This window comes from Temnothorax curvispinosus, unplaced genomic scaffold, assembly GCF_003070985.1.
Source record: "Temnothorax curvispinosus isolate PA1 unplaced genomic scaffold, ASM307098v1 QBEX01016327.1, whole genome shotgun sequence".
Lineage (NCBI taxonomy): Eukaryota > Metazoa > Arthropoda > Insecta > Hymenoptera > Formicidae > Temnothorax > Temnothorax curvispinosus.
In genome coordinates, this window is record NW_020226107.1 from 102106 (window position 1) to 127769 (window position 25664).

The 25664-nt window shown below is 45.0% G+C and overlaps 1 protein-coding gene across 1 annotated transcript in view; it reads right to left on the bottom strand.

Annotated features, from left to right (window-relative positions):
* The window catches only part of LOC112466545 (dual specificity tyrosine-phosphorylation-regulated kinase mbk-2-like), a 38294-nt gene extending 12776 nt beyond the window's left edge, over window positions 1-25518 (bottom strand). The window contains exon 1 of the mRNA XM_025034684.1: window positions 21732-25518. Within this exon, the coding sequence (XP_024890452.1) occupies window positions 21732-22922 (1191 nt within the window). The 5' untranslated portion in view covers window positions 22923-25518. The remainder of the gene's footprint in view (window positions 1-21731) is intronic.
* Between the last annotated feature and the right edge of the window lie 146 nt (window positions 25519-25664).

A 25664-nucleotide genomic window follows, 5' to 3' on the forward strand; every position in this document is an offset into this window, starting at 1 on the left:
TCCCTCGTTCGTCGTTACACTCAGCGGGCGGGCGATCGATCGATAATGCTTTCTGGTCGTTTCTGGAATCTCGGCTTCGCGTGCGATAAAATCCATTGCGGTCGTGATGCCACGATGTCGCGCCGCCCAAAGAACCGCGCGCTTCGAGGTCAGGATCGCGCGAAACGCGCCGCCGAATGAGTCAGGGGTATCCACAGCGTTCGTTCTAACGCGGACCACCCATCCGCGGGACAACGTCGAGGCTCTCCCCGATGTCGAGAAACAAAATTAAACAATTCGGAGAAAACGTGGAGCAACGCAGATGCGTGTGGGCAGATGAGGTCTGCACGAAAAAAAAAAAATAAATTTCGAGAGCCGCGAGTAGTCTGCGCGAGACTACGGATGGCCCGTGTAAACGTAAGGACCTGAGCGGAATAGCTGACTTTTAAGACAATGTTTTATGTTTTATGCTTTAAGGCATTGTTTTTAGTAACGCATAATACCATCTTGTGTCTCAAGTCTTACAAACGTTGACACTTTGTACGCACACTTGAGACTTGAGACACAAAAAAGTATTGTGCGTTACTAAAGACAATGTCTTAAAGCCTAAAACATTGTCTTAAAATTACAAGTTAGCTATGTATTCTGCTCGGGCCCTAACTCCAAACCACGTGTTCAAGAGTTAAGCCCGAGCCCAAGTGGGCAAAATACTCGAGTGGGAAATCCGATTGCGCGGTTTTACTTCTTTACGACACTCGATACTCTATATCTTTAATATCAGCCAGACTTTGTGATGCGGGATATACCATTAGATAGAAAATATTACTAACCCTCAATTAGCACACCTCGGTTGGGCCACCTCAAATGCCACACTAGTGCGATTTGAGATTTTTACAACTTTTAACTGTCGTATCTCAGTCATTTTTAATAAAAATTTATGTAAAATTTCCCTGGCAATCGAGTAGTGCACTTTTTTTTTAGAAAAAAGAAATAATTTTTATATGAAAAATTGAAATATATAAAGTGCTGAACGAAAAAAAGTGGTGCAAATTAGCACATGTGTGCTAATTGAGGGCTAACGTCGCCAGCACTGCGCGCGAGCAATTTATCATGAGTGTACGCTTCTGGGGTGCGTTGTACTTTTGCGATAATATTGTTTTTCGTCGATTCGTTTGCGCGCACTCTCACTTGTGCTCGACATTGTTATGGAATGGAGAAGGGACGCAGTCCGTATAGTTTTCAGAAACCACGTATTATGTTCAAGGCTGCCGGTCGCATCTGACCGGAAATACTTCAGCTGCCTCGTCTCGACCCCAACGCCGCCGTTCCATCCGTGAGAACAATCGATGCGCATTATGCGCGCGGGTTAATTTTAATAATTTCATGGACGTTGCGGGAAGGCGTAACGGTATCAGTTAGTCAAATTACGTATTCGGAGAGACGGACGATCGCTATTTCGACGAATTTTTGAAAAGATTTAAAGCAAAGTCCGTGAGAGATTTTTGGACCCTGATGTATCAATTTGGCATCTTGGTTGTTGGCGTTAATGCTGAATATTTCACGGCAAACGGGAGCTTTCTTCCACAAGTTAAATAATAAAAGCATCCTCTTAGGAGTTTATACGGGAGAAAAAAGACCATAAACGTGAAATTTGCTTCTCTGTGTACAATGCAACAGTTTTCGTGATAAAAACACGTTGCAGCTAACTTATAATTCACATTTTAAATAATCTTATGTGCGCTATGTTCGTCCATAAGTGTAGCGATAAATTAAATGCATGAAATTAACGTTTATACATTTGATATTACGAGGAGAGTATAATATTCAGAAAGCTCTGAAATCGATAGACCGCGGGATTCGATTCAGTAATAAATTAATAATTATTGGAGAAAGCTCTTTTCCTTTTCCTATATTTAAAATCGTGTAATATTTGCTCTGCTCATATCTGACAGTATATCGATCAAAGTTTCGTTTAGATCGGTTTTAGATCGAAAGTCTAGATCTATCGATTTTCGCGATAAAACCTCAAATCTATACCACCGATGTAGATACAGAGAATCCTTATTTCCAATATAATAAAACCCTTTATGGCAGTCGCGAAATTCGTTTCCGTGACATCATGCAAACTTTATTCCGTCATGCGGCGAATTGCGGATTGGAAATGTCGTCGCGTTTCACCGGGAAATAATTTGTCGTAGAGGCGCGCGGGCGTCTCGCGACGGTTCCCGGTTCCGTGTGCTTTACGGGAAGAAATAAAAGTAGTCGCGCGACGGCGGAGGCTGCTGTTAGATCGATAAAATGAATAGAACCCGATCTCGCGATGACGGGAATGAATAAGCGTAAAGTGAACGATGAGACGACGCATACGTTAGTAAGTTATAACTTGATCGTGCTCTTGAAACGTGACGCGACTCGTGTAACGCCATGTAACGTATGTATCTTAAAGTGCATTTTAAAGTAAATCGCTACAAAAATCGCTAACGAAATTTTTAATCTCACTACGAGTTTATTATTCAAATTTTTGCTTCGACAAAATAATAAGAATTATTTATAAAGACGAAGTAGGTACTGGCGAAGAGATAATAAGAATTATCGAATCAAAAACCTCGCAAGTGAAAATTTCTTTGCTTACGTTACTATCTCGGTTGTATTTTTTACTCAACCTACTAAATTATAATCTTGCTGCGAGAGAAGTTCCGTTCCACTTATTTGTTCTCCGAAATCTGAACGGCGGCTATAAATAATTGAAAAAAGTACGCCTCTCCGGCGCAAATTTATGCAATATGTTTTACGATGTATTCTCTGTATGAACAACGTATTCGCGCGACGCGTAAAATTGAAATATCATGCAACATTTAACGGCATACAACGGTGCCACGGACGCCGGCAACCCTCGACACCAACCGACCGGATATCATGGAACGCGCGGATTTCCGTTCCGAGCTCGCGCGAGACTTTTTTTTCATTTTTCCTCCTTTTTTCCTCCTCGGCTCGACCACACACACGCGGCATATTATTTATCAAGAAATGATCCCGGACGCGTCGTTGACGAAAAAACGCGTTTCTCGGTTACAGTGATAGCCGAGATGTTTAGATCTAATAAGGCATCGAGATGTTATTATTGTTGGAGATGTTCTAGAGTTTATTACTCGCGAGAAATTGTTAATTTTTTTTACACAGGAGTACCATTCCGTTTTTTCTTCAACGATTCCCGTATACAGGTTCGCGTAACTGCTGGCGAGGCCGGTAAAAAAAACATCGCATAAAACAAGAAACAGTTATTCCGAATTGTAAAGTATAATACGTCGCCGCCGTCGCGTCGTTCTCTGTTTCGCGATTAAACCGCTCGATTTAATCTAAGGATCTACATTTATTTACTCCCCGTTGAATTCACTCGATTTACTTTTAGCAACCGACTGACTAGGTTTAATCCAGGAGCCACGACTTTTTTTATTTTTCTGGAACGGAATATGTACGGACTGGCAAATGAAAAAAATGAAAGAGTCCCATTAACTTTCAACTCTTCGCAATGTGTCAAACAGAATTAAAGAATGTATTTGAGATGCGCATATTTTTTGTGCATATTAAATTTAGTTTTCTTTTTTTTCTCTCAGTGACGTATGAGGGACGGAACGATAGTAATGCCTCCTCATTTTTTTCTTTCGAATCTGGCGCCATAGAAAGTTTGGCGTTTTATTGAGTTATATTACTTGAAGTCTCTAATTGCATAATGTTAATTGGCGTTGCGATCAGTTACGTGAGTGTGTCACACGAGCAGTTGTCGTCGTAAACATTTCTAAAACACAAATGGAGATTTCAATAGAATTCATTTCTCTTCCACGACAAGAAATTCAATCACTGCCCTTTGACTTCGAAAAAAATAAAAATTAGGAGGCATTAATTTCGTACCATCCCTTGTACATCACGTATCGCTCATTTGCAACAGCAATGACATAATTAGTTTTTGAGTTGTTTACAAAAAAATGGTGAGATGTACTGAATGAAAAGTTAATATATAGCTAGATGTTTTTATTCCTCTACAATCAGTTATTACAACAAAGTCGCATTTCCAAATAATGCGAAATTTTAATGATTCAAAATATTCAAATATTTATTTTCTAGAAAACTTGTTTTAGAGTTATGTTATTGTTGCAGCAAATGAACGATATAATGGCATGTGTATAAACGTACGCGCAACGTGAAATAGACCGTCAAGTACGCTTCGGGAAGCCGCGCGCACCACGTGTCGAGGGCGTATCAAATGCGCTACATTATGTAGTTAACCGCATAATATGTCCTCGTCGCTGCATCTAGTCGCGAGCCGAGTCTCTCGGGCGGTACTTCGTCGAAAAGGTCGGGAAACCGGGGGCCCAATTAATTTTCAATTGCGCCCCGGCCGTAACTCAGCCTTCCTATTTCCAACGGTCACGCGACGCTGCACTTGACATACGATCGGCTGGCTCCTGCATCATGGTGAGGGCCGCCGCGCGCCCGCGCCGCGCCGCGCCGATCGGACGCGAGAAAGCACCTACCTCTCGCGCGCACCTTCCGTTCAACCGACGAGAACCCCGAACCCTCAATACGGCCGGGAAGTGAGCAACTGCGTGACTTCGCTGCGTAAATTCAGCGGTGTGCAGTTCAGATCATATTGTAACACATTTGTACACCGTGCTTCGGCTGAAAGCGGGTTAACCGTAATTATTATAGCCGAAGAGTAATTAAAGCTTCATTTGTTAGCGAAAAGTATAACAGGGCGTGAAATACAAAACGGGACTAATTAACAGATTGTTTTAGTATTCTGAGATAATGAAGCTTTTCGTATAAAACCGATCCTGTGTTAATGCTTCCATATTCGTCAGAATGTTTTGCTAGGTATATACGTGAAATATTGGTAGGTATAATATTAGCGACTTTTAATGAGAGCATCAGTTCCATAAAAATGTAACTTTTTTTTAAAAGGTCATATTCTATTTTTCCCTCCGCTGCCTCTGTCGTCGATGTGTATATAAAAGTGGTGTACAGTTATACGGCCGTTGGAGTTATCATGTTTCAAATAAGTCGATATTGGCAGCGGAGCGTAGTGGAGGGTCACACTAAAAGGATTGTGCGCGCCGTGCGTTGTGCACCTCTGGCAGTACAACAGCATGTGTTATAGGGCGGCGTCCGAGCTTTCCGTTATGAGGAAGAAAGGCATCGAAAAGGCGATGGAAAAGGAATGAATGAAAATTCCTGAGCGCGCAACATGCGATGCCTCGGCAGGAAAGAAATTGAAAAAGAAAATGCTTGATAATGAAACTTATATCGATAATAAAACTGATACTATTCAGGCTAATAAGTGAATAATAATTATGCTATTAAACATAATTACTGACGCGCGATGTAAAGAAGATTTGAAATAGCTGATGTCAGCAATTATCTCTGTGTTTTTATTTTATTATATCTTGATTAAGTAAGACAGGCGGCAATAAATAGGCGAGTGACAAGACGCGCTTAATAAACAGATGGATAGACAGGTAAGTAGATGGAGGAAGTTGGACGCATCGGGATAGCTCGACGCCAAATGAAATTTCGCAACTCGGCGATGCGACGTTCCCGCGAATCAAGCTCCCGCGAGTCTCCTCGTGGTATGCGCATAGACAGGCGCGCAGAAAAAGGACTGCATGCAAAAGGACGAGTGCTCAATTCGTTTCCAGGGGGGAAGAACCGGTCCACCGGTCGTGTCGCGGAAGTGTAGGTCTCTCTCTCTCTCTCTCTCTCTCTCTCTCTCTCTCTCTCTCTCTCTTTCTTTCCCTCGTGGATCTCCATCGCGACTTCGAGTCTAATACGATCGCACCGACGCGGTATACCTCTTTGCGCCGCGCTTCGTGAAAAAAGGATTCGAAGGCGCGTGTAGCGCGTGGAAGGAAAAAGAGAAAGAAATGCTTGTAAACATCAACCATAAATAAGCCAAGACGGGCGTAATAAGCAGATAGATAGATAGATAGATGGATAGACGGGTAGATTGGCTGAGAGAAAACTCTTACGGTTGATGCTTGCACAAGCGCGTTTCCTCTCTTCTTTCCTTTCGTGTAGCACTCGAGGATCGAGGCGCGCATTCTCGGTATTTATTTAGCGCTCAACGCGCGGCCTGACCTTAAGTTCTAATTTGCCACGAACGGGAGTAAAGCCGTAAACAGAGGCCGCACGCGGTGAAATATTAATTAAAGAAAATAATTCCGGGGAATTGCTTCGTTTTAATTAAGATAATAACTTGGATCTCTCAAGCAAGATTTCTGTGTGGGAGGATAATTTTTTTTCTCTCTCTCTCTCTCCCTCGGGGTCTTTCACGCGCGGTCACATTAGTCGATCCTGAAAGTTCCCAGTCTCATTTCCCGAAGCGAAGTTAGCGATGCGTTATCTCTCGGCGGCACGCTCGACCTGGAGCGCGCGCAACAATGGGAGGAGGCTCGGTTCATTCAGTGATCAATTCGGAGTCGCGAGTTCGTGGCCGACGATAAAAAAGGGTTCGGAAAGTCCGTTTCATTGACCGTTTTGAAGGTGACGCAACCGCGCAGCGAATTTAAAGCGACGCCGACGAGACGAGACGAGACGAGACGAGACGAGACGAGATGCGGCGCGACGCGACGCGACGCGACATGGATAAGAAAAATGGAGGATATATAGCCGCCGCTTCTAAAAGCTCCCGAGACCGCGCTTTTGTACGGTCGATGTTCCCGACGTAGAGAGGAGGCTCGAATTACATTATGTGCGCGATTCCCCATAAATTTCACTGCTTAAATATTTGAACGTCAGAGTGCAGCGAAATATACGAGCGGGAGAGTTCGCGGAGACGGTCAGTCTCGCCGTCGTGAGATCGCTACGTCGAAGCAGCAAAGTATCGATGCTTTGTCGTATCAGTTTCAACATGTATTTATATATCGCGTTTTATCAATTCCGGAATTAATATTTCTGAAAATATTAACTTGAGATTTAAAAGAAAGGCTAAAAAATTAAAATAATAAAAATTTATACATTTAAATGTGGAAGGAGTATAAAAGAGATGATACAAAAGATAATAGGAGAAATATGGAAAAAAGAGAAAGAAGAATCAAGATATAATAATTACTACAAGGAGTAAATAACAAAAGGGATTTCACAATATCTTGAAAGGGAGAAAGAAGAATAAAGATAGCAAAATGATTGCAAGAGACTTAGGTGCGGAAGTGAAGCAAGAGAGAGTCAATTTTAGAAAGAAAAATAAAGGAAGTGTAGGATAGATAAAGAGAGTGAGGAGACAATGCGGCATAACATTTATTCGGAGTTTCTCGGTCATTACAAAAATTTTAATATATGGTTTTCTCGACAAAAAAGGTTGGAAAGTCTAGTCTAAAGTGTTTGTGATCTACACAACAAATTAAAGCTCGTTTCTGTACGAGACGGAGTTTGATAAGAATCGAAATATGATGTATTAAAGGGTACAAATTTAATGAGAAGAAATAATTTATACGTCGCGCTGACGCTCGCATTGTAGCTGGCCGAAATTTCGTCGGTGCGCGAACGTCCATTTGCGTTACTCGCCACCGCATGGAAAGGTAACTGTAAAAACGAGTGTAAAACACAAGAACCACATGCGGCGCATTTACGTGACTGTAAGCCACGTGCGGCCGCTTTATGTCGCGCGGAAGTGCTGCAACAGAGTCGCTCGTGCGGCTATAACGTTTCAAATGGATGCAGCGGCTCAATTAAGCGCGCGAGACAATGCGATGACTTGTTCATTCAGCGATATCAAGAGAGAAGGACAGAGAGAGAGAGAGATAGAAACAGAAAGAGAATGGATATCGATATGCCCGCTGACCCGTCGATCTTGACTCACGAATCTCACGATCAGAAATGAGCGGCTCTCGTTTTGTCGTACCTACCGAACACAGGCTCCTGTTTCTGCACGTGAAAGAGACGCAGAGGAGGCAAGGAGAGAGGGCTTAGTTTCAAAATTATTAGCTTTGACAGGCGTATCGTTATAATGAGGAAAACGAGCTCCATAAATTTCCGACTGCACAGGTCGTACAACGAAATAACGGCGGCGCTCATAATTTTACGTTCACGCTTTCGCGTATTTTCCCATTAACGACGCGGATAAATATCGAGGTTGCTTCCGCACACTTCGCCACTAGCACGGAACGCGTTTGATAAATGGTCATGGGATAAATTATTTCGAGTTCCTATTACATTAAGTGATCTTAAAGAATATACAGAGAAACCCTAATCGACTGATTTCGAAAAAAACAGATAGACCTACGCAAGCAGAAATAAATTTTAACACGAATACGAAAGAATAATATACGTGTGTAGACTTATGACACTATTTCTAAAATCAACGCAAAAGATCGTATAATATATTTGTAATTAAAATGAAATATATGTATTTACATGCAATATCGATAATATTTTTCAATTATTATATTCGTTAATTACATCAATATATAATTATTTAATTTAATCAATCAATCATTGTATATTGTATAACGGACATTCCCGATCAAATACCTTCGCGATAGGAGACGTTTTTGTTAAACAAAAAAAAATACGAAAGAGATTGATGGCATCACGGACCGGTGTAACACCGGTGTGCGGCCGTGCGTCGTCTTCCTCGTTATTTTTGACTGACCGGAGTTCGTTGACCCACGCACCTTCGCCAGATCCGGTAACAAACGAAATGTATCATAGAGAATAGGTACCGGACGGAGCCGGCCGCCGCAAATCAACCAGGATGTGCTTATTATTTTTAATGCGGCACCGTTGCTCTATTGCGTGTTAATGCCAGGCCGGATACATCTACGATAACATCAGCAAATAAACGTTACATTTTTATTACGACAACTGTTTGTTAACGAGACGTGAATCAATTGCGACCACACGAGAGATGTATGATGGTAAATATGCGGATTGTGTGTGGCAAATATCACTTGCAACATGAAGAGTAAACAAGACGGTATTAATCACGCTGTCTTAGCAATGTATCAAATTATATAAAATATTGCGATTTTTATCGGATTGTTAAGATACATGCATGTAAATCGATACATTTGCTTCCACCTGTCAGAATTTATTGTGTAAACAGGAAGAAATCATGACAAAGATGATAAATTTTTACAAATTGCGTTTACGCAATAAAACGAATCGCCTCGGAAATATCTTATAAATCACCGAACAGAGACGTCGGTGAAAAATCGTCTTGTGATCTCGAAAACCCGTTATTTTTTTTTTTTATTGGCTCGTTTTAGCAAACTCGTCGCCGCAAACGTTTTACGTCGACCGTAAAGAAATCCGGCAATGGCCGATCTCTTCGGAGCGGTTGGAATTTATTATTCAAGACGGTGTAGCGAAAATCGAATTAGTCTCGCACTCAAGGCTGCATCACACACACACACAGCCAGTAAATTTCCGATAAACTAGACGAGCGTGGATTAAAGACGCGCTATCGGCACCGACGCACTTCGCCTATTAATAGTGAACGCAGAGAGAATGAGAGACAGAAAGAGAGTATGTGAGAGAGACAGAGAGAGAGAGAGACCTATCCGTCCCCTATTTTTACGACCGAGCTCCAACTGCGCCTGAGGTACTCTCAAAATGCGTTTGACCGTGCCTCATCGGTTACATTTAAACCGAGCACGCCCACTCCTTTTGAATCCTTAAAACGCTAAGTGAACTCACACGAGTTGAGCTTACGCGTTTTATGTTTTCTAATGTAGATAATGGAACGCGTATCGCCGATGTTACCCTGCGTTACTTAAAAGCAGCAAAAAGGCACTTTTATACTTGCAATCGTACCATTATTCTCAAGAAGTTACTAATGATTGCATTTGTCTCAAGATGTAGATGGAAGGTAGAACAGTAAAATAGTCTCCTTCGAATTTAATACAAATTCATTGCACGAATACTGAGATCTCTTTCTAAAACCTATAGAGAACTCTAGAACTATTGCTGGGGCATCCGGAACTCTAATAAATTTTTTCGAATTTTGAAAAAGGGGTGCCCCAACTTCACAGACGTGATCTTATTCATATAAGATCGCAATTTTCTGCATTAAGTACAATAACTTTAAATTGAAGTATAATATAATTAGTGTGGCTGTAGGATTAATAATATATAGCTAATTTTATATAATTTCGATTTTGTAAATTTCTTCAAATATAATTCTCGTGATTTTTAGCCTTGTGAAAAATCAACGATGAGAAAAATACGGATAAGATGGTCCTCTCTTAATATCAATTTTACAAATAACTTTGATTGTACGAATCAATCACTATCCGCTCCTTGAAGAGGATGAAATAACATACGTAACACTCTTCTCTGCGATCAATTCTCCTTCTTTTGAAGCACCACTTCTGCGAGTTTATCCAAGGACCCCTTCCCCTGTTCCTTTACTTTTCACAAGGCTCGCGCGAAGTGTCAATAGAGGTAGCCGAAATCGCTATAAAGAAAAATTTCGAGACCGACCGCAAGAAAAGCAACAGCCAAGAAACATCGCGACCAGTCCACCCTTGTTTATCGAAAGGAGGGAGAGATTGTCGTAGAGACAAATCCAGGAATAGATCCACGTGGAGGGAGGGATGCGCGGATTTATATTTGGAGCGTGAAGTAAAGACGTACAATTTGGTAGATGGAGTGTGTTGGAGAGTCCCGAGTCAAGACGGTCCCGATCGTGGAGGGTTTTTCACAAGAAGAAATCTCGTACAGAGGATCTCTCCCCTTAAAACCTGCCGTTGCCTTTATTCCCCAAACAAATGAGAACCGTTAATCCGACCTTACAAACCAGAAATACGAAATAAATTGTACTTCGTTTTCAGTTGACGACGAAAACGAAGTACAATCTTCTTCATTCTTCTTATAATCGTCATATTTGCGATATAATATTAACATTGATGATTTAAAATATAACGAAATGTCCGATACTAGCATATATGTGACATTTAACTCAAAATAATAATTCTTTCTCGTCAACACTCTCATTTTGCTGTCTCATTGCAAGACGGAAAGTGGCTCAAGCTCACACAATTTTGCACGGTCTACTTTAAACACCGAGCCGTACCCATGTATCCCATAATTTATCAGATCCGCTTTACGCACAACTTCGTGTTTAAAGTGGATCTTACAAATTACGAATTTGGTCCACTCTCTCGCTTCGAAATGCTTAATCGTTCCATCACGTTGAAGCACATGCACGCGCCACAGCAGACAAGCACGTCGTGACACATGTTCAGGATGTCGGAAAAAAAACCGCAACACTGGGAAGAGACGCATCGGCGTGCTCGAGACGACGACGACGACGACGAGGACGCTGTTAAACAAAGTTGTGTCGGGCCGAGTCGACGGCGTTGTATCGCCGAGGCAGATTTTTTCGGAGAACGTCTTTCTTTAGAACTTGCAACCTTGATGGTGGGATGTTGAACATAAATATTGTGGCCGCGTTGATTTTAGACAATAACGAAAGATGCATCCTGAGCTATTTTTAGCCGCGCTGCTATTTCGAAGACGACGCCGCGCCTTCGCTAGATAAATTGTACCGATCGCTAGACGCGTTATCGTGACCCAATTAATGACCTGATTTATCGGAAGTGGTAGCCAATAAGATCGTTAGCGTCTCGAAAGTCTCGCCATCGTCGTCAAGGCACTCTTATTATTATCAGAATTATTATATAGCGCGAAAACACGAATTATTGGGTACACGGTTGATTGCATTCTTACGAGACATTTAATTAAACTCAGTTTTTTTTCCCCCCAGTCAATTCCAGTTCTTGTAATTTTATGCGATGCTATTGAATATTACACGTATATCAAGTTTTATTTAATCTGATTAAGTAGGTTGTTCACAACTCACTATATATATATATATATATATATAGAGCCACAAATTAGAGACATCGCGTAAAGTTTGCATTCGTCCACAATCGTCTGTTTACGTTCGTCCGTATTACTTTCTGTTAATATATCGCGCAAACGCAGTCGCAAATTAGTTAAGAAAACTTCCGTTTGTCGTGCTACATAACTGTAGGACGCGATGCGCATATATTTATCAGGCAATTAAAACGCTCCGTACATATACCGTCGCGTATCTCGTTGAAATATCTATAACATAAAATGTATAAGAGTACCTCTTAAGTCTTAATATCGCATTCCACCGTGAAGTTTATCGCGGAGAATATCTGTCGCGAGTCTCACAGATGCATCGCGACTTCCGAGGATTAACGTCTTAGAAAGTAATCCATTAGAGCTCATCACTATCAACGTGCGCAGCATCTCTCCGCGGGCTCTCCCGATGGTTATCTTGATACGAAATCAACTGGTGCACGGCGAAACTTCGCTTTTATAAGTGGGAGAGAACTTCCATTGAGGAAATTTCCATTCATTAATCTCCATTCATTTAACATCACCTTTTTTCGCCGCGTGCATGTCAATCAGAAAAGTTTCGATGAACCCCGCCTCCGGCGTCTATGCCGAGTTAATCGCTCGAATTCCGCGCCGCGGCGGCGCGGCATCGGGACGCATTAATCAGAGAAATTGTTTCATTTAACGAGATTAGCGGCAAATATTTCTCTATCTCCCGTTCAAGAATGTCGAACGGGAATTGCGGCGGAGATAGTTCTCGGATTGTTTACCACGCTACCGCGAAGTTACCTTCTCGCCGGTACAATCCTCGATCCATCTTCATCCGCGCGCGTTCCCACGAAATAACGCGAGCTCTCCGAAGTTCCCCGGGCACGTGAGAAATCGGAATTGAATCGTTGCGCTTGGGAAATTAATTGATCTCGATCTATTAAACGCGACGTCGGCTGAGGGCTCGTCGATACGATCGCGTGCCCACGTGTACACGCTAATACCGATATATTACGACATCCGCGCGTGTAAACGAGAATAGGTATCGAATTCACAGAGCCCTCGGGCCTGCGAGAGTGGGTTAACCTAATACGTTACGAATTAATTACTCCCGGATAGAGATAGAGAACCGATAGAGATTCCCGGCGCTCTTAATGATTTTGCTTTTGATAATAGCGCGCGGCTCGAGAATCCGGTGGATAATTTGATAACCGGTAGTTCGAAACCTCTCTGACGGATTAACCGTCGTGTTCGCGATTCGTCCGTGTCGCGTATTTTTTTCATTCCCATCACATTACGCGTCGCGCGATTAACTTTAATAGGTACACTTTCGCAAATTGACGTTCGCGGCATAATTTACGAGAAAAGACAGGGGGGGGGGAGGAAAAAAAGGTCGGGGAGTCGTTTTGCCCCGCGGGCGCAAATGACGTTCGAAGTTACCAGCGGAAGTTTCTGTCGCGCGCTGACGTGATTTTCATCGGCAAACAAGTTCGTCCAGGCGTTCGCGTTAAAACTTCGCCGTTTGTTCAGTGCGGATAGATAAATGGAGCACGCGGTCTTCGGCATTTCCTCGCGCGATCGATCCACTTCGCCCGCGCCCACGCGCGATTCACGGAGCACAGAGTGGTAGTGCCTCTTTTTCTCTATCCCGTGGGATCTCCTCTCGCGTGATATAGCGTCTGTCAATTCTCGGACGCGCGCAACGTATTCGCCCGTCGCGCGATACCGATCCGCTAACGACGAGTAATGGATATTCGCGGCCGCGCTTGAATTCATCGCGATCGCTTATCGAAAATCGCGTCGCGATTATTAATCGGCCGCGAGAACCTCACGGCGAGAATCTCATCCCGATAGTCTCCCGATATAGTTATGCAGAACGGGCGGGAAATAAATCGCTCGGTAGACTCACAATCGATGTCAGACAAGGAGAGAAAATTTCCGAGTTGCGCTTGTTAATACATTTATTTAATAATTGTCTGAAATTATAGCGTACACGGATACAGGGGATAAATCACGTTGTGAATCTGTTGGAATGAAACCTTTAATTGCAAAGCAGGGGAAGGGAAAATTTTAAATCGGGCACTCCTTCGGACAACCGCATGTTCGCGGCACTTGTTGCGACGAGAGATAGATAGAGCACGAATTAGAGGCGGCGTGTTCAGCATATTCGACCCGATATCTATGCTACATTTCTCGCGATAGCTTCCAGATGTACCGGGCGCGCGAAGTGATTTTTGGCTGACGTCCAACGCGAGACGCAGAAATTGGGCTTCTAGATGAAAATCAAGCGTGCAAGGATAGATCGACGATACTTGGCTGTTGCCGCTTTTCGTACATACATATATATGAAACATTTCGGCGACGCGCGAAAATCGCTGGCGAAAACTATAGAGAAATCGCGCGAGATCGAGCAGCGGCGGAAAACGGCGGTGGTAAACGGGCGTCGTCGAACGTTTATTTCTGTCAACGCGGGAGTGAGCAGTCAGTCGAAGCTGTCCCAGATCAGATCCGTCCGCGTGATTACGCGGGCGGGGATACACGTCGTCGTACGTCGTACGTCCTCCCTATCGATCGACAAGACGCCAGGAAGAGCGCAACGGCGGACGTCGCGCCGGAAGAGCTACCCGTTCGACGAAAGAACGAGCACCTTTCCTTCGGTCGTTATCGAAATCGGAACGAAGCCGACGTGGACGGTTGGAAGGAAAATTTCAACTGTCGTTAAGCGTCGTCGAGGTACATACGTCGCCCCCGAAAAGTCGACCGACTCGAGTTTTCCTCCCGCGATAGCGAGCGACGAACGAGCACGTCGTCACCCTCCTCCTCCTCCTCCTCTCTCTTTCGTTCGCTCTGCTCGGCTTTGCTCCACGGAGGACCTTGTTTAACGGCGAACAATTATCGATAAGACCGCGTGTGAAATGAGACCGCGGCGGCAATGAAGATAACGGAAGAAAGAAAAGAAAGGCGAACGGCGGCGCGGGTTGCTCCAGTTACGATTATACCTTCGGGCCTTCGGGAATCTGGATACCGAGAGAATCTCCACCGGCGCTTTTGTAAGGTTTGTTTGTAAATTGCCTGTTCCGCGGGATATTAATGCGAGGAACTCGCGTGGGGTCGCCGGAGATGTAAATTTCTACGTCGCCGTTGAATTCCTTCAAAGTTCCGGAATACATTTCGCGCCGCGGCAAGTTTTGTCTCTCCTCTCCCGTCAACTCTAGTTCAAATCGCTCCTTCGCAAACCAGAATTGCTTTCGACCAAAGTTATTTTAACGCCTCGTCAACGCTACCCCGCGTGTGCGTAAATGTGTTTTTACCGTTTAATTTACATCCGCGTGCAGAATTCACGAAGCAATATTTAGCATCCTACGTGTATTCCGATAATTGCCAATTTCGTTCCCTAATTGGCGTAATAAAATACGTCGATAAACAATTAACCTGTTTGTTCGAGTCACTTCTTTTTTTAATTTTAATTTGGGAAAATAACCGTATCCGGAGGGGAAAGAGAGATAAAATATATCGAATAATTCAATTCCCTTCAATTTCGCATTTATTCCGCGGCGACTTGTTTCGCCGCGGTATATGCAAATCCAATCTCACGACAGGCATGTCTCGTAACACTTAATTTACATCCAAAACTGCACCGATCGATAGTAAATATATTCTCCCCCGTATATATATCTCTCTCTGATATGGAATTCCACACCTATCAAATTTCGAGCGTGCTTTCCATTCCGTGCTGATCATACCGCGAACATCATACATTACGATATCGCCGTGGTTAAAATACGGAGTTGAAAATCACAGTTATCGAGTTAACACATCATTCGACGCGGAAACCAAAAATTCGTATTTAACACGAGACACTCCCGCATGTGTGCGAAAGAATCATGAAATTTCACGATTTATTCTCGTAATGTGAAACGTTAATAAAATGGGAATATGTGTACAAATAATGCGGTACCATTTTATTTCCAATTTCATCCAGTGTGATTTAAATTTCTAAAAGCCTCGCGTAACCGCGTTATTATATGATCATATTATTATAATCATATTCTCATATTTTCCAAACAGTACATCCTAAAAAATCGTTTTAAAAGATAAAAAAGCTGTGATTTTTTTATATTAATCAATTTTCTACATCTATCTATATTTTTCCTTCAATTTTCATTATAACTTTACGTTTCTTTCCAAGTTATCAAACTTAAATTAATAAACGATAACGACCGATCGCGTATATCTTGCTCCAAATGATAGATATTTGTTTTACGGAAGTGATATATCGTGTATCTCAATTATACTAATTAATCAAAGTCGATAATAAAATAAGTAAGAAAAGAGGAAAGAGAGGAAAGGATACTTGTGAGAGAGGATATTAAATACATTCATTGCAATCCAAGCAATAGGAAACGCGCGACAATGAAGAAAAGTAATTCACAGGCATGATATATCCATTAATTCTCATCAAAGTGGAATTCGCAGCTTCGCGTATACGTACGTGTGCAGATTTATAAGCAAGTGTGTTTCATAATTAATAGATACCCGACATCCTGCGAACTTGCGCGTTTGCTTTAAACACAGCGCAATACGTATAATATTAAAACTCGTACCTTGTATTTACATATACCGTTAGTTGATCCGTGGTACTCTCTCATGTCTACGCGATAAATAATATTTTAATAAACATAAATATTATCTTTCTCTTCTTCTCTTTAAACACCGGGTTTGTATTATAATTAAAAATATATAGCGACCCTCCCCTGCCCCCGCGAAGTAAGCGCGCGTGATATTAGCGTATTATTAACGCGTAATGCTAACACTTTTATTATATGAATGATTAACGTTCAAGCACATCCGTAAATTATGATATTATTTCATTACAAATTCAAGATATAACTAATTAATAAGCTTAATTTAATATAAATTATTACCGCTCGTAATATTATAATACAAATTATGACAATTTAGGACACAACACTGAATGTGAAACGATATTTCATAAAAAGAATAGGACATTTTATGACATTTTAATATTTTATCACCAAATTGTGACCCACTTTGCGTAATAGAAAAGAGCGAAGTGGCACGATCGTGATATAACGTAAGTGCAGTAAAATCGATGATATCGTGCGTGACCCCGAAACCGATATCTTCTTACGCAACATCAATTACGGATAATGATGAAACGACACGAGAAGAACTCGGCGAGAGTCACGGAATCGAATTGGAGAAGCATGGATGATGAAACGCAGGCCGATCTTGAATATTCATAATCGGTCGCGCGATTACTTCCGGAAATCCTGCTATACGAATAGCAATTGGCTGTTGCTTCTGCAGTAACGTCGCAGAATCGGAATCTAATCGCGTTAAAATCGCGCCTTCGCCTTCGGGGCGCGTCGAAGTCTCGGCGAACTCGAGGCGCATTCGAAGCGAATTCGAAGCGGTATTAATCGTGCAAGCGTGAAACTCGGGGAAAGAAACCTGGCATCGCCTCCGTTCGGATTCGATTCCGATTCATTGCGTTCGCACGACTCATTGCCCCGCATTCAATCCTATAACTCTCACGGAAATTTCTTCAGTAATACTTCCTGTCGCAATTTTTTTTCTCTGGACGCGCTTATATGTTTGTGCGTTAATGCGTCATTAGATAACGGCATTAGATAGCATTCGATCGCGAAATCGGAAATCGACCGGCGGAAGAGGTCCGTTAACATCTTGTAAATTCGCTCCGAAATTGTATCGAGGTTTCCTTAATATTTTATGTAGATTCTATAATAATCAATTATTAGGGATGACGTCTCTTACGCTCGTAACGGGATATGCTGCCAGTCTCGCGGGTAAAACAAATAAAGAACAAATTCGTGAAGACGCACTATTTCGGGAAAACCGATCCGTTTTTAAATTTATCATCTATATAGATTTCTCGAGTCCCGGTCGCGTGATCGCTGGATCGAAACGGAGGCGCGGAAACGCTGTGTCATCGCTTTGTCGAAGACTGTGAGAACAATCAGCAGCAATACGGAAAGAGAATCACGTGCCCCACCGGTCCGGTCGGCCTCAGACTCCGAGTGTCGGAAGGCCATCGGAACTTGCCGCCCATCGGTTACGGCTACTTAGAGGGGGCAAGCAAATCTAATTTTTGCCCATTTCCAGCACTTAGCCTTTCAGCTTTACGGCCTGGCGCGAGGAGCGACCGCGCCGGCGGGTCGGCGTCAAAGTAAACCACCGTGCGGCCTCGCAAGGTCACGACCCGGCAGGCAGGCCTTACTCGGAAAGTTTGTACGGACTTGCGTGCGAATGCTATAGTTGGCGGAGATAATGCGATTCCCACTTGTACGCGCGCGTTCTTGCACGTTCATTGCCGGGACGAGGAAGTAGGGGACCGCGAGCAAGGACTTGGAATACCTACGTATACCCTGGATACCGGTGGTATTATCCAAGACGGAATTACGATACGGGAGTGATACTGAAAATAGTCAGGTATAATCAGCGTAAATACACGAGCAAACTATCTATTGGCGTAATCTTGCAACAAGAAGCTTGGACATGATAAAATAATAAGGATAAGAATTTACGAAAAGAAAACTATAACGGTTTTCTTGAAATGTTTTTGATTCAATGCGTGAGCGTTGAAATCGTTCTACATATCTAAACGATACCAAATATTCAGCCTTCGCACAGAATTGTCAAGCTATTAATTCATACGTAAATATGAATCATAACGACGGCAGGAAGAACGCGATATATCTTGAGAACCATGCATTCTACCAATTACCGTTAAAAGCATAAATGGAAGCAGAGGATACCATTGGACCAGAATTTCCAGCACGAATATACATCAGATTCCCCCGCGGACTCGTAGAAGGCCACCGTTTGGGAATTGTTGGTACCGGAGAATTTCTACCACCGCTCACGCACACATCCCCATTTCTATCATCGTAAACAATACAGCGTTAAGTGCATCGCACCAGTCCGCAGTATCTCTGAGACGCAGTAGCTGTGCCGCGGGAATGGTTCTTTTCTGTGACCATCGTCTTGTTTCGCGAATTGCTCCGACAAACCGAGTACCGCCATGCACGAAATTGCGCGCAACATTAGGAACCGACTAGTCATTTAACGCGGTGTTACTAAAACGGGGTATGACAAAGTCCAGATATTGTGAACATAGTGTTATTTGCACAATTGGTCCGTGTATGTCATTATGATAAAAAAGTTCTAAAATGATATTATATCACAGTCTTGGCATAATTTGGGTCCAAGGACCAAACTGAATTTAAAATATTCTAAAAATTGAATATTATTACGACTTAAGCTCTTATGTTTCCACCAATGTAGATTAACTTTATCTTGGGTTAACTTACTTTGTTATCTTTTTCCAATTCTTAGAACTTAAAAAAAGATAAAAGGCAAGTTAAACGGAGATTAAAGTTAATCTGCATTGATAGAAATAAATATTAGATAGAACTGGGATTTAAGGAATTCAACCTTAGCAAACATATTTTCACCTTGATAAATTGAATGTCGGATTAACGGAGTTTATGTCTGTCTCGCGGCTGTACCTGCACAACGACTAAACACAATTTTCCCTGCTTTGCGTTCTCTCGGTTTGTCGGTTAGCCGTGAACTCGAGGAACTCGTCCGATTTTTTTTTTTCGAAGAGCGGCATGTCGTCGTATTATTTGCGAGGGGAAAAGGCAACCTCTCCGACAGCCTTCTGCGCGATTTCACCGATATCGGATCCCCGTTTGGGAACGGGGCTAAAGGTCGCGGCTGTTGTGTACATGGAAAATGTTTCGTGGGCGAAGCGGGATATCGATTAGCATTAATTGAAAACCCAGTCTCACGAAAGTAAAGGCGCTCGTAGAGTGAAAGCGCAGAAAAAAGGTGTATAAAAAAATTATCTGTATAATATAGTCAAACGTATATTTTTGACGGGGTAATAAAAAAAAAGAGCAAAATAGAGCGGGCAAAAAGGCAGGGTATAAATAAAACGATATAAATTTCGTTAGTTCGCATTTCCCTGGAACGTCATATTCATATCATGACATCGGTGCATATCGTCGGTGTACACTGGCATATCTGTCGTTCCGCCGTGGGGTAGTAAAGCCTTCCGCATGCAAAGCATATAAAGGAATGTCAATAAAGGATCGCGTTACGAGAAATAATAAGTGGTTTCTCGAGATGCCGTCGAAAGCGATTCGCGTTCTTGTTTCGCAAATATTATCGGAAATATCAAAGAATGTATCAAGTATAACATATGTCTTTATAAGCTGCAAAAGAACCCCGCACGATTTTTATGAGGGAAACATTTTCGGTTAATTTGCTTGAATTTGTGATATGTTATAGTTCTTGTGTCTCTGAGAGATATAAAAGGTCTCAAATTTTTCATCAACTTTCTATAATTAATTTCTGAATTATATACACACCGTGTATACATACATGACGCATACATGTATGAAGATGGAACAGGGTGAGTACATCTTTCGAACTTGCTTCACTAATCTGGTATGGGACGAATCGTTGTCCATAGGTATATATGAATTTACTAGATAGAACAGCTGATGCGTATCTTTCGGACGAATCGTTGTTCATGGGTGCACATATGTGGGCAGGCACACAAGTTGCAGGCAAACTTGTATAGACAAACAAACCTCGAGACAAACGAACGGTTCTTGTGAAGATTTTCAAATGTCTATAATTTAGAAATTAATCATAGAAAGTTGATGAAATTTGAGACTTTTCATCAAAGACACGAGATTTACAACATATCACAAATTCAAGTAAATTGGCCGAAAACGTTTTTCTCATAATAAGAGTCGTGCGGAGTCCTTCACTTCCAACCGCTGCGTCTTCGTTGCGCGAAAGAAACTTGCGTCAAACTAAGTAGTTATAAAAGTAAGATTTGCACAACTCAACAGTTCAGTGTATCAGCGACGTTTAATTTATTTCTTTAAAGACTTGGAAAGAAACGGAATCTAAATCCGATTCTGTCAATTTCAAAATAAATTTTCTCTGGTTTCGGAGAAAGAATGTCTTAAAGGATTAAAGGACTATACCGCGGTACAGTCCTCAATCGCAATTTAATGCATACGGTTTTATAGTAATCGCGATTCCATTGTCTTGTTTGACTATCTGTATTTCCGCGAATTCCACGCGCTTTACATTTTGCAGCAGCGAAATATCGCGGTTTAATCCCGCAATATCGGTTTCTGGGACACGACAATAATTTATCGGCCTTTTGATTGCACGATACGTACACGCTTATTTACCTTTATAGGCTATAAATCTTATTTGCAAAATTGTTTTCATATCAAGTATTTTATAAAAAGATTGTTTTTTTAACTTTGGGGGCGTATGGTATTCATTAAAAGGAGTAAATATGTTTAATACATAAGTGAAATAATTAATCACGACAGTGATAAAAACGGTTTCGATAAAACAGTTAATTTTTCTGCATATCTCTTTTTGCATAAATCAATTCCTCTTGTCATACTGTGTACAAAATATTAAGATAAAGACAAAAGTGAATACTTTTCGTGATATTTTATATTTTGTAATATAATCGGGATATAAAATGTAAAATATTCACTCGGATATAAAATATATAAAAATAATCACTTTTCGACTATCTTAATACTCTTATTTGCAAAATGACAAGAAGAATATGAGAATGCTAGAGAATATTAGAAGAAAAAATGAATCGTGTAAACAACCATATGGACTTGGGCAAAAAGTAAGTGATTCACTTGTATTACCAAAATCGCTCCCTCCTCTCCAAAAATGTTGTCTTCTTAATTTAATACTCCGTACAGTTGGAAGAATAACTAAATAATTTGTCGAAAAAATATCACGACCGCGCAATTACTATTTCTATCGTTATATCATTATTCGCGTGGATTGTTTACCTTGATTCCGCTGCGGCCCTGCTGCTTGAGCAACACGTTCTCCGGCTTCATGTCGCAGTGTATGATCTTGTTCTTGTAGAGCGCGTCCAGGCAGAGCAGGAGCGAATGCGAGAACTTGCGCACGAGCTGCAAGCTGAAGCCCTTGAAGTTGTTCTTCTTGATGAGCTCGTACAGGTTGATGCTGAGCAGCTCGAAGGTGATGCACATGTGGCAGCGGAAGGTGAACGAGTCGAACATGTGGATGATGTTCATGGTGTTGTCTTTGTCCTGCTCGCGCAGCTTGCGCAGTATACGTATCTCCTCGTGCGCCTGACGGTGGAAGCGCTTCTCGTTCCGCACCATCTTGAGCGCCACGTGCTCGTGCGTCTTGTGATCGTAGGCCTTGACCACCTGGCCGAACGAGCCCTTGCCGATGACGCGCAGCACCTCGTACCGATACGCCACGTGGTCGTGCGGCACGTGAATGTACGAGCCCTGTTCGTTGTCGTACTCGTTGTTGTTCGGCCGGCCGATGACGCCCGGCCGTTTCTTCGCGTTCGCGCCGATGAAGTAGATCTGCTGATAGTTGAAGATCTCGTGGTGCTCGTACGGCGTAAGCTTGTTCATGTAAAGCTTCATCACCATCTCCGGCGTGATGGTCGCCGTCTTTGGCTTGACGCTGACGATGCTGTTGCTGCCGACACCACCACTGCCGCCGCCGTTTCCGCCGCCACCGCCACCACCACCTCCGCTCTCGCTTCCGCCACCGCCGCCGCCGTTTCCGCCGCCTCCGCCGCCTCCGCGGCCAGCACCGCTGTTGGAGTTGCCGTCGGAACGGCCGTTTCTCACCACTGGGCTGCTCGACTGACTGTTGGGTTGCGAGTGCGAGTTGTGGCTGGAATTGTGGCTCACCTGCCAGTTACTCACGACGAAGCCTTTCCACGGTAGTCTCTGGTAGCCCACGTAAGGCACCGACTCGTCGTCGCCGCCACCTCCGCCTCCACCTCCGCCGCCGCCACCACCATCACCGCCGCCGGTCTGCTTCAGGCCGGTCAGCCCGGTACCCTTGATGATCGGCGGCAGGTGGTTGCTGCTCTCGCTGCTCGAGATGTACGGCTGCGTCGAGATCGTGCCCGCCTGCACGAACGGATTCGTTTTGGAGAGGGGCATCTCGATCCTGCTTGCCGCCGCCGATAGGGCCAAGCTAGTCATTGGTGACCATTTATTTCGCTAGTCCGTTCTATCTGTGTCTCCTCGTCGAGGTTAGTCATCGAGCGCGATATCAGCGTCTCCCCGCGTTTTCCGACACGCGCGTGATCCTCGCGCTTTCGCCGGACGCGTCCAAGAACAGCAAGGACGTTACGGGAGACATGCCGCTCCGTTGAGATGACGACGACGACTGTGAGACGAGGATATCCAGGATGACCGCGTGACGCGGAGAATTAAATCGACTAACGAAGGAACCGCTCAGTCTCTCTCTCTCAGTCTCGTGCTGAAGAAGTTGAAGCGAACGAAGTTGCCGTCCGGAGTCCTTCTTGGGACGGGAACGCGCGACTCCGCTGCTGCTTTCAGGAAACAATGTTGCGTTCGTCGCTTCGAACCGTGTTTGGACGCGATTAATTCCACTAATTATATTCCCGGGAGGGGGTAAAACCCCGGGGGACGGCCCTCCGTAAATGCAGCGGACTAGAAGGGGTTGCACTCGCGCGCGCACTCGGCGACGCGAGTCACAAATCACGGGGTACCACGCTGGTTCTCCGGACGTCGGGGTTGACCTCTCCTCCTCCTCCTCCTCCTCCTCGGTCGGCCCGCGCGCGAACTCGCGAATCCCAGGCACTCGCGCTCAGCGGAGGAACTGTGGAACCGCACTCTCGTAACGCCCGTCGTCGACCCTCCGGCGAGGCTCCCGCCCGTCGAGTACCACCGTCGCAAACCACCGGCGCCGCGGAAGGCGATCTCGCGACGTCGTCGCTCGCACGCACGCCTCGAACGTCTTCTAATTTTACGACCTGTCGCGCGCGACGAGGGCGAACGCATCATCGCCGCGCGTGGAAGCGGGGCTGCCCAGTCTCCCGACTGTCCGCGAGTTGGCTGTGCTCGAACGCGGAGGTTATTGGCACCGGGCCGCCGCGAGTTTGACGACTCCGCCGTCGAGGCCGCGGTCGCTGTCGCCGCGTCGCCGCCACCGCCGTCGCTGCTGTTGCCGTTGCCGCTGCCGCTGTTCCATTCTTTCGCTCGTCGGTGCCCGAAAATACCCCCGGCGGACGGCGCTCACCCGGTCTCGCGACTCGCCGGCCGATCCTCGCCGTCGCTGTCGATCGATTCCGCCTCGCGGCGAGACGATTCCCGCCTCCCGATGGTTATACAAGCCTCGCGCTCTCTTTCTTCTTCTCGCGCTCTTTCTTGGAGTGACAGCGAACACGTATCCCGCGCGATATCGTATCCTCCGGAGGATAACTCCCTCTGCCTTCGGACTTTTCCTCACGACTACCTACGTAAACACAGACGCCCCGCCGTCGCGGAAATCTCGCACGAAAACACACTTCCTCGCACTCGCGACGCGAAAGCCGGTGATAGTCTCGCACGCAGGGAACACAATCCTTTTTCTTCTCCTCTTGTTTGTGTTATTTTGGTTCTTTTTTTTATCGTAACGAATATCCGAATGTGGTCGGGTATAGATCGCTGTCTCCGATAGGATCCTTCTCTTCTGCCGGATTCTCCCCTGTACCTCTCACATCCTTAGCCCAAGTTTTCCGTCTTCCGTCTCTCCTTCCGTTGGGGAAACGCGCGCGCTTTTCGTCACCGGCTCCGACGAGTCACGCGGGCCACCGTCGGCGGCGACATAACACCGTGCGCGTCGTCGTCGGTCGATTAGAGATGTCGCGGCTCGACGCGACCGGGACGTGCAGCCTCGTCGGCCTCACCGTGCCGGACGGCGGCGTGTCGACGGCGCGCATGAACGTCGATGCGGGCGGACGAGGAGGCCGCGTCTCGAGCGTCGTCGTCGTCGTCGTCGGCCCGTCGGCATCAATCCGGTCCGCTCGGCCACGAGACAATCCCCGCTGTGAATCTCTCTCTTTCTCTTTCACTCACTCGCTCCCTATCGCGCGCGCACTCTCGCTCTCTCTCTCTCTCTCTCCCTCTCTCTCTCTCTGCTGAAGCGCAGACAAAGGGAGCGCCGGTCGAATTCGTCGCTTCTGGCTGTGGCGCACTGACTGGCCTGGCCGATCGTCGCCGCCGCCGTCGCTTCCTCTCGCTCTCTCGTCGCACACACACACACGCACGCACACACAACACCGCTTGGCTCCCTTCCTCACCTCCGTCCGTCTCGCTCGATCCGTCGCCCTTTCCGTCCGTCGCGCTCTCACGCCACCATGTCTATTCTTTTCTTTCTCTTTTTGTTTTCTAACCCCCTCGAGCGCGCGACGTCGCGTCGGTCTCGCGGGAGAGACCGCGACGATGACCGCACCACTGACACCACGACGACGACACCACCACCACCACCACCAGCAGCAGCAGCACCGCGGGGTTGATATCCGGCACCAGAGGCGCGCACACACACTCACTCCCGGCGGGCGAAACGCGCGACGGTCCCCCGTGTTAATGCCCCGACGGTTCGGGACGGGGCGGGGAAGCGGGGAGTGATCGCACGCCGCGGACGGATCTTTACGGTGACGACGCGTACGTCGCCGTCGCTGCTCCCGGCGCGGACTCCTCCATGGCGCTCCGGCTCCGGCGGCTCCTCCTGTCTACGACGCGGGTGCATACGCGACCGGGCAGCGCGATGTCGGGACTGGTCGGGACGCGACTGTCCGCACGCGCGTTGTTCGCGTACCGTCCCGCCGCGCCGCGGCACGCACAGGTGTTCGCGCGCGCGCGCGCGAGGGGGGCGTCCCCCTTCCCAAACCTCTTCTATCTTTCTCTCTCTCTTCTACTCTCTCCCTCTGTCACTCG